The 12,915-nt window shown below is 34.7% G+C and overlaps 1 protein-coding gene across 1 annotated transcript; it reads right to left on the bottom strand.

Annotated features, from left to right (window-relative positions):
• Positions 1-720: 720 nt before the first annotated feature.
• Positions 721-4,756, bottom strand: LOC120077215 (cation/H(+) antiporter 1-like). The gene is made up of 5 exons (XM_039031118.1): positions 4,604-4,756; positions 3,992-4,523; positions 3,534-3,910; positions 1,943-2,871; positions 721-1,003 (listed from the first exon to the last, which is right to left on the bottom strand). The coding sequence occupies exons 1-5, from the start codon at positions 4,754-4,756 to the stop codon at positions 721-723; spliced, it is 2,274 nt and encodes a 757-aa protein (XP_038887046.1).
• Positions 4,757-12,915: the final 8,159 nt, after the last annotated feature.

Below are 12,915 nucleotides of genomic sequence, written 5' to 3' on the forward strand. Positions count from 1 at the left end.
TTTGTTCTTGGCTTATTTGTAGGGATCCGAGAGTTGAGTTATATGCTTTTAGGACTATCGAATGACGAGAATTTAGGTGGATTTAGGGGGGAAGGATTCATTTCGACGCTTTCTATGCATTTGTTGCTACTTTGTAGGTTTAAATGGTGTTTAGGTGGAATTAGGATATGTTCGTAGCTTTGCCACCGTCTCTTCCCCATTCTTCACTTGCTTTTCCACGTATCCTACTTATCCCATTGACACATGTCTACCATCATAGTTTACTACCCATTTAAATTACAAGTTTTGTTTGATAATCATTTGGCTTTTGATTTTTCGTTGGTAAAAAATAAGTTTATAAACACTACCTCTACTTATAATTTCTTTGTTTCGTTAACCACTTTCTATGACATTTTATAATAAGATTGCTGCTTATATATATAGTTACTTTAATCTCTCACGTTAAAAAAACAATAACAAAATTAAGATAAATATATCAAAATAAAATTACATTCATTTTCAAAATAAGCTAACAATTTTAGCGATGAATCTAAACTTACAATTTTATAATACTCAGGAAAGAATCATCACTACCTCTAATGAAATCAATTATTTGTTTTTAACTATTATACCACAAATTGATTACGTGATTCATGACTTGAAAACAAACTCCCAAATTTGACAAGGCAATTAATTCATTAATTTTAAATAAAGAAAGGAAGAAAAATAGAAAAATAGATGCTAGTCATCAATGAGGTCCTTCTTTTGGTGTCTATGTTGTTGAACGACCAAAACTGAACCATTGATATTGAAGTCAGAAGAAGCCAAGAGGTCCCCGACGGTGCCGAGCTCAGGGCACTCCTCCCAGTCGCTCATCCCAGTGGTCAAGGGCGAGTGGCCTCGTCCTCCTTTCCCCACAATGAATAGGGAGTACATGTCTCCTATGTCTCTCAGCTCTGCCACTGTCTCTTCCCCATTCTTCACTTGCTTTTCCACGTATCCTACTTGTCCCGTCGACACATGTCTACCACCATTGTCCGCCACCCAGTTAATTTACAAATTTTGTTTGATAACTATTTGATTTTTGAAAAATTAAGTCTATGAACATTCGTTTCATCTCTAAATTTCTTAATTTCTTATCGACTTTTTACCAATGTGTTTAAAAACCAAGCCAAATTTTGAAAATTAAAAATAGTTTTTAAAAACTTGTTTTTGTTTTTGACTCTTGTACTTAAGAAAGATACAAATCATTGTAAGAAATTGAGAGAAAATGTGCTTAATTTAAAAAAAAAAAAATGAATGGTTACCAAACGAGATTTTACTTTTTTGTTTTTCGTTAGTTAAAATTAAATTTATAAACACTACCTCTACATATAGTTTTTCTTTTTCCTTTTTCTTTTTTTATCCACTTTCTATGATGTTTTCAAAAACTAATTCCAAATTTAAAAACAAAAGAAATAATTTTCAAATACTTATTTTGTTTTAGAACTTGAGTAAGAATTCAAGTTTTTTTTTAAACCATGGTATATAATTTATGAGAAATCAAACATAAATTTCAAAAACATAAAACTAAAAAGAAAATCGTTACCAAACAGAGCATTAAGTTTTTAAGTCTATGTTGAACAAGTCTATGAATTTTGAAAAATATCTAATAAGTCACTAAACTTAAAGACAAGATATTTAATTAGCTTTTGAACTTTAAAAATATCTAATTAATCATGAACTTTGAATATTGAATGTAATAGATCTATGGCATATTTTAAAGATTTTTTAAATGAATTTATGAACTTTATCTCTAATAACCTATCGATACCAAAAAATTTGAAAATTTAAACATCAATTAGAAATAGATTAAGAACTATCCGACACTTTTAAAAATTTAAATACTTATAGATAAAAGCCTATAATTTAACATTTTAATTTTAACTTAAAAAAAAAAAAAGAAACAATAATGCAAACAAACCTGTCATAGAAATCAGCAAGGAAGGTATTATCAGTTTCACTAGAAGTGCTTCTCAAACTAGGCAGAGCCATCAAAACCCCATCATCCGACGACGTCGACGCCGCCGCCGCGTCCACGTCATCAACCGCCGGCGTCGGAACAAACCTTATAACGGTCAAGTTAATCCTTGAATGGCTAATCATTCTCCTACTCCATGCCAATGCTTCCCTATCATCTGGCCCACCAAAAAACAACGTCGCCACGTGCTGCACGTGATCCGACATAAGCAAATGCGAGAACGACAAGAACCCGGTTTGAACCCGGTCCACCAAAATCCCAACAGAACATGGCGCGTGGCGTAGAATCTTCTGATTGGTTGTTCTAATTCCTTCTTTCCCACACTCCATTTTCCCATCAATCCTTTGGTGCTTATGAAATGGAAGAATAACAATCGCAACTCTCAAATCCTCGGCTGCATTACAAACATCCTCGTACAATGTTGGAAAAGCAGACACGGCTTTCGAGAGTGACATGAATATTTTTGTGTCGGATATGAATGCATCGATCGCGCAATGGATTTCAAGCACATCGTTGCCCCCGTAGCCTTCATCGTCGCTCAATTCGTCTTGTTCGAGCTCGTGGTACGAGAGGTTGGTACGGCGCTTGTGCAAGAGTTCGATGAGGTGGAGGAGGAAAGGGGAGAGGTGAGAGGTGTGACCGCCGCTAAGGGAAGAGAGGAGTGGGAATAAGCCAGAGAGGTGGCGAGGACCATAGGCGCACGCTAGGACGCGAAGCTCGTGGGTTGGGTCCGTGTGCTCTAATGACGTCTGCGTGTGAGAAAACAACTTGTGTTCGCGTCGTATTAGCATGGCAACAATAGGACCCGAGATTATGGTGTTAACTACTATGCTTATTAAGAGGAGGTTGTAGGCTCGAGGATTGGTCCATGACTGCAACCAAAAGGTACACAACTCTACCATAACCATCGTTAGTTTTATAAACATTTCCATGTTAACCCTACAAAGTAATACTTGGATGCAACATGCGCTCATCTTAATGAATCATACTCTTATCACATCTAGACAAGAAAAATATATTTCCAAAAAGAATTAAGAAGTTGACAAATCAAGGTTTAGGATTTATTGAAAACCCAGTAATAGAGACTAAATTTAAGATTTATTACAAGTATAGGGATTAAAATTCGACATTTGAAAGTATAAAGACTAAAATTTATCAAATGTGAATATTTTTACACTAAAATTGAATAAACTTCAAAATATAGAGATCTAAATGATATATTACCAAGTCTTAATTATGTCCTTAAACGCTGAATTTTAGTGACCTATGTAGGTAATGATTTTAACTAAATAATGATGAATTATGTCTAATTATTGGCTAATTCAATGTGATGTAAGAAAGACAACATAAATTGAACATCAGAACAAAACAACGAGACGTACCATTTCATTTTGTCCAGCTGTTCCACTTTTTTTAATCACTTGTTTGTGTTTCAAATTAGTCAACCAACATTGTCCAATAAACATATCACATCATCATTTAGATAAAGCTAGATTAATTTATCAAACTAAAAAGTGAACATATAATTACTTACAATGATTGATTTAGAGGCTCCACCAATGAGCAAGAGATCAGCATGGCCCTTCAAGTTAAGAACAAAACCAAGAAAAACCCCTTCATTCAAAGGGATGTTCAAGTAGTTGCAAGCAGCCAAAGTACCACTCATTTTGCTTCCAATACTCAACAATACCATAATTGCCACAATAATCACATTGCTCATTTTCCAAAGATTGTTCCCATCAAATTGGAATCCCACATACCCAAAATAGATTGGCAAAATAAAATTGTGCACTGAATAAGTCAATTTGTGCAATAAAGTCCTTGCTGATTTGCCTTCTTTTGGAAACATTAGCCCAAAAATAAAGCTGCTAACAATGCTGTTAAAAGATTCTAGCTCAATAATCACTGAAGCTGCAATGAGAAGAGACAACAAAAAAAAAACTTCCATGTTTTTAAGGTACTTTTGGTTACGGTTACGTTTGTTGAACCAACTTGCTAAGTACTTGTTGAGTATCACAACACCAGTAATAAATAGAGTACAAAAAATTCCTTTTCCAAAGCCTTGGAAAGATCTCAAGGCTAAAATTGCATTGAAAACGGCCAAACATGTCATTTCATTGATTAGGGCTGATGAAATGGCGAGTTTTCCGATGTCAGAAGTGGCGAATTTGAATTCGGCGGCGAGGCGGATGACAATCGGGGAGGCGGTGTAGGCTAAAATCAGCATGATTATAATGAAAAACCCGAACTTGCTACTTTTCTCTTCGAATTGTTGGTAGAGGAAGAAGGAGACAGCAATGCCGAAGATGCTACCAACCGCAGCACCTCCACATGCAACGATGCCAGAGACACGGAAGTTGCGGACGATGTAGGGGAAATCGGTCTCTAAACCAATAAGGAACATGAAAACAATCCGGCTTAGAAAGCCAAAGATTTCGTAGTAGTCGGCAGCTGAAGCCTGGAAAAAGACGTCTCGAATTGCTTTTATGTTTGACAATCCAGTGGGACCCAACACTATGCCTGCCTACAACAAAATTCATTATCAAAAGTATTCATTCGTTGCAATGTGACTGTCTCTTAATAATTGTAAATCAATAATAATACCAGAATCTGTGCAATGGGGCCCGGTTGCCCGAAGGTCTTCAAGACGAGATGAAAGAAGTGAGAAAGGACAAGAATGAAGGAAACCTGGACGCCCATTGATGATAAAGGGTTGACCAAGTCTTCTTGGCAAACCATTCTATGTGTTGCATCCATTTTGCTTCAGCTTTGGCTCTGGGGCTCTTTTTTTTCTTTTGATTGATTGTAGAATTGTAAATGATGAGGATGAGAGAATAAAAATGGTTTGTTAGTTTTTCCCACTCTCTTAAAAGGAGAATTAACTTAAAAGGATCCACAATTTGCTCTGTCCTTTTGACCTATTCTCTCTATACACCTCATCTTCCAACAACTGTCAATTGAAATTTAGAACTATATCAATTTTGTTGATAGAACTTCTTTATCTGACCTAATTTTTATCTGACCTAATTTTCTTTATTCTTTCTCATCGTTTCAAAAGAAATTGTGGTAATTAAGGTCCTGTTTTTTAAAGGAAAGGAAATTAAATACAGTAATTTCAAGATGGTACAAATTTTGGATGTTTAGAAAATCCGATAATCCGAAAAAATACCCAAACCAACTTGAACCAATCCAAAATTATTATTAACTTTAAAATGTATATTCCTTTTACTTGTGATATAATTATATATACATGTATTTATTTTACTTTTATTTAATTGCATTGTTTTTTTTTTTTTTTTACTAATGTGTTTATTCTTCAACAACTCCTAAAAATAGTTTTTTTAACAAGTTGGAAAAAGATGTCATTATATAAATTGAAATTCAGTTGTTAATTTTAATTCAATATATGAAAATAATTAAACAAAATTTTCATGCATTCACCTTTTATTTCTTTGCAAAATAAAAATTTAAATACATTATCCAGGTAACTCAAACCAACCCATCTCTAATGATTCATGGTTGGGTTGGATTGGATCCATTTATTAATAAGGTTATTTTAGTTGAAAAAAATTACAAATAAAACAATTGGGTTTGGTCTAAAAAGTCTTCCAATCCAATTCATAAAAACCCCTAATGCAACGTTTCAATCTAAGACTCTTTCCATTAGAGTACGGAATTATGAGATCTTAATATATGTATATAATTATTTTTCTAAATAGTTCAATTAGCTAAAAAAAAATTTTGCCATTTTTATATAATGACATCTATGTACAATAAAAAATAGGAAATTATTTTAAATTAACTGCTGAAAATATTCTTACATATAGCAAAATTTCACAGTTCATCAGTAATAGACATTGGTAAACATCTATCAGTATCTATCGCTGATTGATGATAGTAGTCTATCAGTGTCTATCACTGATTAACAGTGGCATTTTGCTATGTTGGTAAATATTTTGGTTCATTTTACTATATTTGAAAATAGTCCACAAAAAATAGCACTACAAGAATTTTGGTTTTTCCCGACGAAACTTTTCCTAATGCAAAAAAAAAGTGTTAGGAGTACTCAATTTTTCCGATGGTTTTTTTTGTGGCATTGGGAAAAAAAATCTCTCGACGAAAACATGACTAGCATTGGGATAAATCAGCTATCCCAATGTCATTTTCTTGAACCGTCAGCATAAACTGGGAAAAATATTTATTGGCCTCTCCCGACGCTAAAATTACACCATTGGGAGATAGTGCCTATCCTGACAGTATAGACGAGGCGTCGAGTTTTAAAGAAAAGCTAGAAAAATTTTATTAGAGTTATCCTGACAGTGTTTCAAATGACCGTCGGGCGAACGTACATATTCCGACGATTTTACTAGCGTCGGGAGAGGATTAAATTAAAAAACGTTTGAAAAATTTTATTAACGTTATCCCGACGGTGGGTCAAACTACTATCAGGAGAACACACTTAGCCTAACGGAGTAAAGAGCGTCGAGCGAGAGTCAGTTTAAAAAAAATTAAAATTTTTTATTAGAATTATCCCGATGGGAGTTCAAACAATCGTCGAGAAAATGTATTTTGCCTGACGATTATAAAAGCGTTGGGAGATATAGAATTTAAATAAAAGGATTTCCGAAATTTTATTAAAGTTATCCCAACTGTGAGTCAAACAACCGTCGAGGATAATATACTTCGCCAAACGGTGCATCGGGACAGGGTTAATTTTTCCCAAAAAAAAAAAATGGGAACTTTTATTGGAGTTATCTCGACGGTAGTCCAAATGACTATCACAAGAGGGTCAATTTAAAAAAACTTGGGGAATTTTTTTGTTAGAGTTATCCCAACATGGTCCAAATGATCGTCGGGAGAACATATTTAGCTCAACAGTTTTAGGATCGTCTGGAGAGGGTCAATTTAAAGAAAAAGGTTGATAAATTTTTATTAGAGTTATCCCAACGGTGGTCCAATGGACCGTCAGGAGAAGGTATTTAGCCCGATGGTTTTAAGAGCGTTGAGAGATGGTCAATTAAAACCCTTATTCACTTCAGCGTAGTCACCACCCTCAATTTCTTCTCCTTCTTTCTTTCTTCTTTTCCCGTCTTTCTTTCTTCGTCTGCCCAATTCTTTTGAGTGTGTCCACCCATCCTTGCCCGATTCTTGTCGTCCGGTGTGATACTCTCCTTTTGCCCTCCGTCCTCGTCTGCAATCAGGTACGAATTTCTATTTTTTTGTTGGTTTTTTTTTTCTTTTCAATTGAGAGTTCTAATGGAGGATCGGTATGGGTCATTGAAGAACCTTGGCTCTGGAAATTTTGGAGTTGTTAGACTTGTTAGAGACAAAAAGACAAACGAGCTTGTTGTAGTCAAGTACATTGAGAGAGGGAAGAAGGTAAATAACTTATCAATTGGATTTAATGTTGTAAATTACTTAAACAATGGTGGGATTGAGAGTTTTGAGTCTGATTCATTGTTAGTTGATGGGATTTTCCTTGTGATTGTTTCTGATAGCTTTTGGCTTGATGCTTTTATGGCTTCTCTTTGGACTTGATGCTTAACTTGCTTAAACAATGGTGGGATTTGGAGATTTGGTTTTGATTATTCTTTTGGAAGGGTACTAGCCTTCGTATTATTTAAATTAAAAAATAATATATTTTTATTTTTGAATATTTTTATTTTTTAAAAATGAAATTTATAGTAAGAGGAAAATCCGTCGACTTTAAAAATCATGAGGGTTCAAGTCCCTCTATCCCCAAAACCCTAAAAAGGCCCTTGTAATTGTTTCTGACTACCTTTTCACTTAATGCTTTAATGGCCTCCCACTGTTTGTACCCTTTTTTTCTGTTGACTTGTGGAGAAAGTTATGAAGCTTTTCTTATGGATGGTGGTGTTATTACATCTTCGATGTGCAATCCCTGTGGAAATTTCTTCATTAGCTTTTTCAATTGCATTTTAAGACTTTCTATGGAAATTTGTTTTGATTATCCATTTTATCTCTCTTTGCATATTGATGATGGCTCACCAGTTAGTTTATCTAATGTGTGTTGGGTTAACCACTCTTCACTAGGCTCAAATACTCAAGATCAACACTGGAAAGATGAAGAAAAGGCTAAGAAATATTTTTCCAAATCATCGATGATTGATACTCGACGCTCGACGTCTTCCTACTCGATGCTTGATGAGAATTCTCTTCTTCGTCTGACGAGTCTCTGTTAAATCCTCGATGGAACTCGATGACAACTGAAATAATACTCGATCTTACTCGATGATTCTTAAACAATACTTGGTGCGACTTAAAGGTGAAAATGATCAACTCGAAGCTACTCGATAGCGAAGATCGATGCACGATTGAACTCGATACTCTGTTGCGATTTGAATGAATGAATGGTGCACGATTTACATGAAGAAGATAATCATACGAACAAGAAAGATAAAGGAAAGAAGATGAAACACATAGTTTACATGGTTGATTGATCAAAGGTACATGTCCTTGAGGTGAGAATCAAGTTTCTCTTAAGGTACATGTCTCACATTTCTTAGAAGCTTGATTGATCCATCCTTTAGCTTCAAGGATATTGGACCAACCTCTTTGATCTTGCAAGCTTCATTGTTTCCCTATGTACACAGATTCTCCATCTACATCCTTGTAAGTATTAAACCAAGGTCTGAAAGGTTTCATATGATAGGTACAATCGGAGTCAAGTACCCAGTCATACTTCCCAAGAGAAGGACTGATTTTGTTAGTTTGGTTTCTAATGGAGAATAAGGCATCAAAAGAAAAGTAAGAACCATCAACCACTGAAGCTTCTGGTTGTTTTCCCTTCTGATTCTTCTCTTTTTCCTGATGTTTTCCCTTCTGATTCCCTTCTGTGTGTTTCACTTGACTGATTCTTGTTCCCCTTAGATTGATTCTACTTGTTCTTTCCCTTGACAAACAACCCCTCTGCACTGGGTTGCTCCTTCTTTGACTGACTGAAGCTCTAACTCTCTAGTTCTTAATATTGAAATGATGGCATCAGTGGTAACCGATTCTCTACCATATTTCAAGACATTCTTCACCTCCTTATAGGCTTCTTGTAGAGAGTTTAATAACACAAAAGCCTCATTCTCATCGCCTATTTTCTCGCCAAGGCTCTTAAACTCAGAAACTATCCTTTTGATCTCATCCAAATTATCTGAAAGAGGCTTGGCAGAATTCATCTTGAACGTGAAGAATTTCTCCCTTAAGTACATCTTATTAGGGAGATCCTTGGTTGCAAAAAGACCTTCCAGCTTGACCCACATCTTGTAGGTCGTGTCTTGATCAATCACTTGTCTCAAAATACTGTCACTGAGATTAAGAACCAGAGTCCCATATGCTGTAAGCTCCATGTCTTCCCTTTCTTGAGCTGACATAGTAGGTGGCAGAGTTGGCGAGTCCAAAAGGGCCTTGTATGCTCTTTGTTGTCCAAGAATAGCTTTGATTTTTGCCTTCCATTGGCCAAAATCGCCCTTCCCATCGAACTTCTCAATTTTATACCTTACAATAGCCATTTCTAATCTGATCGAGTATCGAGTCTAGATTTCTTGAGTATTTTGATGCTCCAAGAATGTTGACTTTGATGATCTTCAAACTCTCTTATACCACAAATTGTTGGATTAACCACTCTTCACTAGGCCCAAATACTTAAGATCTAAGCTGGAAAGATGAAGAAAAGGCTAAGAAATATTCTACCAAATCCTCGATGATCGATACCCGATGCTCGATGAGAATTTCCTTCTTCGTCTGACGAGTCTCTATTAAATCCTCGATGGAACTCAATGACAAATAAACTAATACTCGATCTTACTCGATGATTCTTAAACAATACTCAATGCGACTCAAAGGTGAAAACGATCAACTCGAAGCTACTTGATAGCTAAGATCATGCACGATTGAACTCGATACTCTGTTATTTGATGTGATTTGAATAGTGAACGAATGGCACAAAATTTGTAGGAAGAAGACAATCGTATGAACAAGAAAGTTAAAGGAAAGTAGATGAAACATAGAGTTTACATGCTTTGGCAAGATTGCCTACGTCCACAGGAAGATCCAAGTTCTTTTACTAATGAAGATTGCGTATAGTTTTTGTTGTTTATAGAAAACTAGAAAAAAATGATGATAACTCTCTCTCTCTTTTTTTTTTAAAGATTAGAGGTATTTATAGAGCATACCAACTGACTATTTACATAACAAAGTTAGTTATAAACAAATAAAAAGCTAAGGTATTTTAGTCAATGCTTTTTCAATGTGTTATAGAACAAAGCCTAATAATGATTAATATGCATCAATGTTTAAGCAAATGCAACAATGTTTTAGTTCATTAAAGATAATTAGTGACTTTGTTTACGTTTTTTTCATTTAGACTTCATGATGAATTCTTCATTGACATGTTTATTAATGATTGATTTGAAGGAAAAGATCATTCAAAAGTTTTTTTTTAAGTTCTTTTTCTGAAATAATTTTTTTATGGTTGAAGATTTAAGATGGCAGAGTATGTTGAATTATTTTCTTCAGATTGATGAGAAAGTTCAAAGGGAAATCATTAATAAATTAACACATGCCCTTTTTGTCCTTTTGAAAAGTATAAAAACTGGGGATCATCAAGATCACAGAGAGATTTGATTTGTTGGTGTTTGGTGTTGATTTTAATGGTTTATTATCGAGCAAAGAGCTTAATGGGTACAATTTGTGTGTGTTTATGGAGATTAATGCATAGTTATGTTTAAGTTTAAGTTTAAATTGAGATTTAAATTCAATAACTCCATATTTGTTTATGTTACCTTTGTGTCTAAATTTATTGACAGTTGCGAACTTGTTTATTGCCCAAACACTTGGAAGTTTTTTACTTCGGCTACTTATTCTTGTGTCATCCTTTTCTATTTCATTTTTCTATTTTTTTGTTTTATTGGATCAAAAGGGATTTCCAAGAGAATGACAATCCCCTGTAATAAAAGAAACTCTTAAAAGAAAATTTTATTTTGAAGGATGGTTGGGGAAATTCACCTAACAAAGAAACATAAACAAGAAAGATGAAATGAAATTAAAAGTCTTGATATATATTTTAACTTGGGTTTATTATTTGTGGGTGAATATTGTTCTTAAAGAAAACAACTCTTCTAACAAAAAATTAATACTTAGAAACTGAAATTATGTTTTCTGATATAACTAATTGTCTAAATCATACAAGTTCAAGTTATCACATATATTATTAAGAATGGATAAAGAGTGGATTAAGATTAGGAACAAGTTATCAATTGAGTATGCAGAAAGAGTATACCAATTCCTTGAAGTTGCAAAACTTCATGTTAATAACTCGATTAAAACAAGATGCCCATGCAGAAAATATATAAATGCAATGTAGGAGCCAATATATGAAGTTGAACGACATTTATTCATTAATGGAATTTCTCCATCGTATCATTGATGGGTATGGAGACCCAATCAACTTGTCTAGGAGATACGAGAGTCACACATCTCAATCGACATATGATGATGGATTAAGTACGACAAAGATGAATGTTATAGATGAAGAAAATGAAATTTTGAATATTATAAATGATCTACTGTGTCCAATTGTCGATGTAAATGAAGAAGATAATGAGAATGAGATGCACATCAATGGCCATGAAAGAGATAACAATTCAAGCTTATTTGAAGACATAATAAATGAAACACGTAACCATTTGTACCCTGGTTGTACAAAATTCTCTTCATTGTTGTGCTCGGTGAAGTTGATGCATATTAAGGTTCTTAATGGTTGGACAAACAAGTCGTTTAATTTTTTACTTGAATTGTTAAAAGAAGCGTTTTTCGTTGGAACATCTATACCTAGTTCATTTTATGAAGCTAAAAGAAAATTACGTGACTTATGGTTAAGTTATGAGTCTACTCATGTTTGCAAATACGATTGCATCCTATATTGGAAATAATTTGTCGATTGGTAACAATGTCCAGTATATGATGAGTCTTGGTACAAAGTTGAAGATGGAAAGAGTAAAAAGATTCCACATAAAACTTTACGACAGTTTCCTTTAATACCAAGATTAAAAGCGATTATTTGCATTTAAACATATTGTCATGAAATGAGATGGCATAAAGATAAACGTGTTGAAATTAATGGAGTGTTGCGACATCCAGCTTGAAGAATCTCATATCTAAGAGTTCCATGAGCGTGTTCGCATTGATTCGATCTCACAGTGACCGAAATACAACAATATACATTCAACGCACAGTTTTGCAAATAAAAATTAATTAACGGCATGCTAAGAACAAGAAAATAACAAGGGAAAGAGTTCCATACCAATTGAAGACGTTCTTCACATTTCAGAACTCAACACAGTAGAACCCTCCACGCAATCTACCAACACCTAGCAGCAGCGTCAACAACAGCAGCACGAACAACCGCACAAACACGAACGTCGCGGGGACGACACCACCACTAAAGAGCCCCGGGTATTCTCGGAGTGAAAACCCAAAGGATGGTCTTTGGTGAATTTGGTAGAGGAAGGAGGAAACACGAATCGTGTGGGTGATAAGCAAGTGGGAGGGAAAAAGGTGCTATTGCATAGCACGCTGCTTATCATTTAGAAGGAGCTATACGATTGTGTAGGATTTACTAAACGATCATTTAGGAAATGGTATACGATCGTTTAGTAAAATCGGTACACTATACGATTGTTTAGAGAAGCTATCCAATCGTGTAGGAAACAATGTGCAATCGTTTAGCCGCGAGGTGGACGATCGTTTAGGCGGAGAGTGCTATCGTATAGGCTCTCAAAAAAACTTAAGCGATCGTTTTCTTTTCTCCAATGCGCGTTTGCGAAATCTTTTAGGCGATTGATCAAAATGAAAACTATTTTCATTTTAACTCATCAGTTACAATAAACGACGTTTCCCCACTAACC

The sequence above is a fragment of the Benincasa hispida genome, chromosome 5 (genome assembly GCF_009727055.1).
Source record: "Benincasa hispida cultivar B227 chromosome 5, ASM972705v1, whole genome shotgun sequence".
NCBI lineage: Eukaryota > Viridiplantae > Streptophyta > Magnoliopsida > Cucurbitales > Cucurbitaceae > Benincasa > Benincasa hispida.

Excerpts from the sequence above, each read along its gene's own strand:
- LOC120077215 (XM_039031118.1), bottom strand. The coding sequence starts at position 4,756 with ATGGATGCAACACATAGAATGGTTTGCCAAGAAGACTTGGTCAACCCT. Across the intron at positions 2,872-3,533 it reads GAGCCTCTAAATCAATCATT|TCATGGACCAATCCTCGAGC; the intron begins GTAAGTAATTAT and ends TTTTGGTTGCAG. Across the intron at positions 1,004-1,942 it reads CTTGCTGATTTCTATGACAG|ACATGTGTCGACGGGACAAG; the intron begins GTTTGTTTGCAT and ends CAATGGTGGTAG.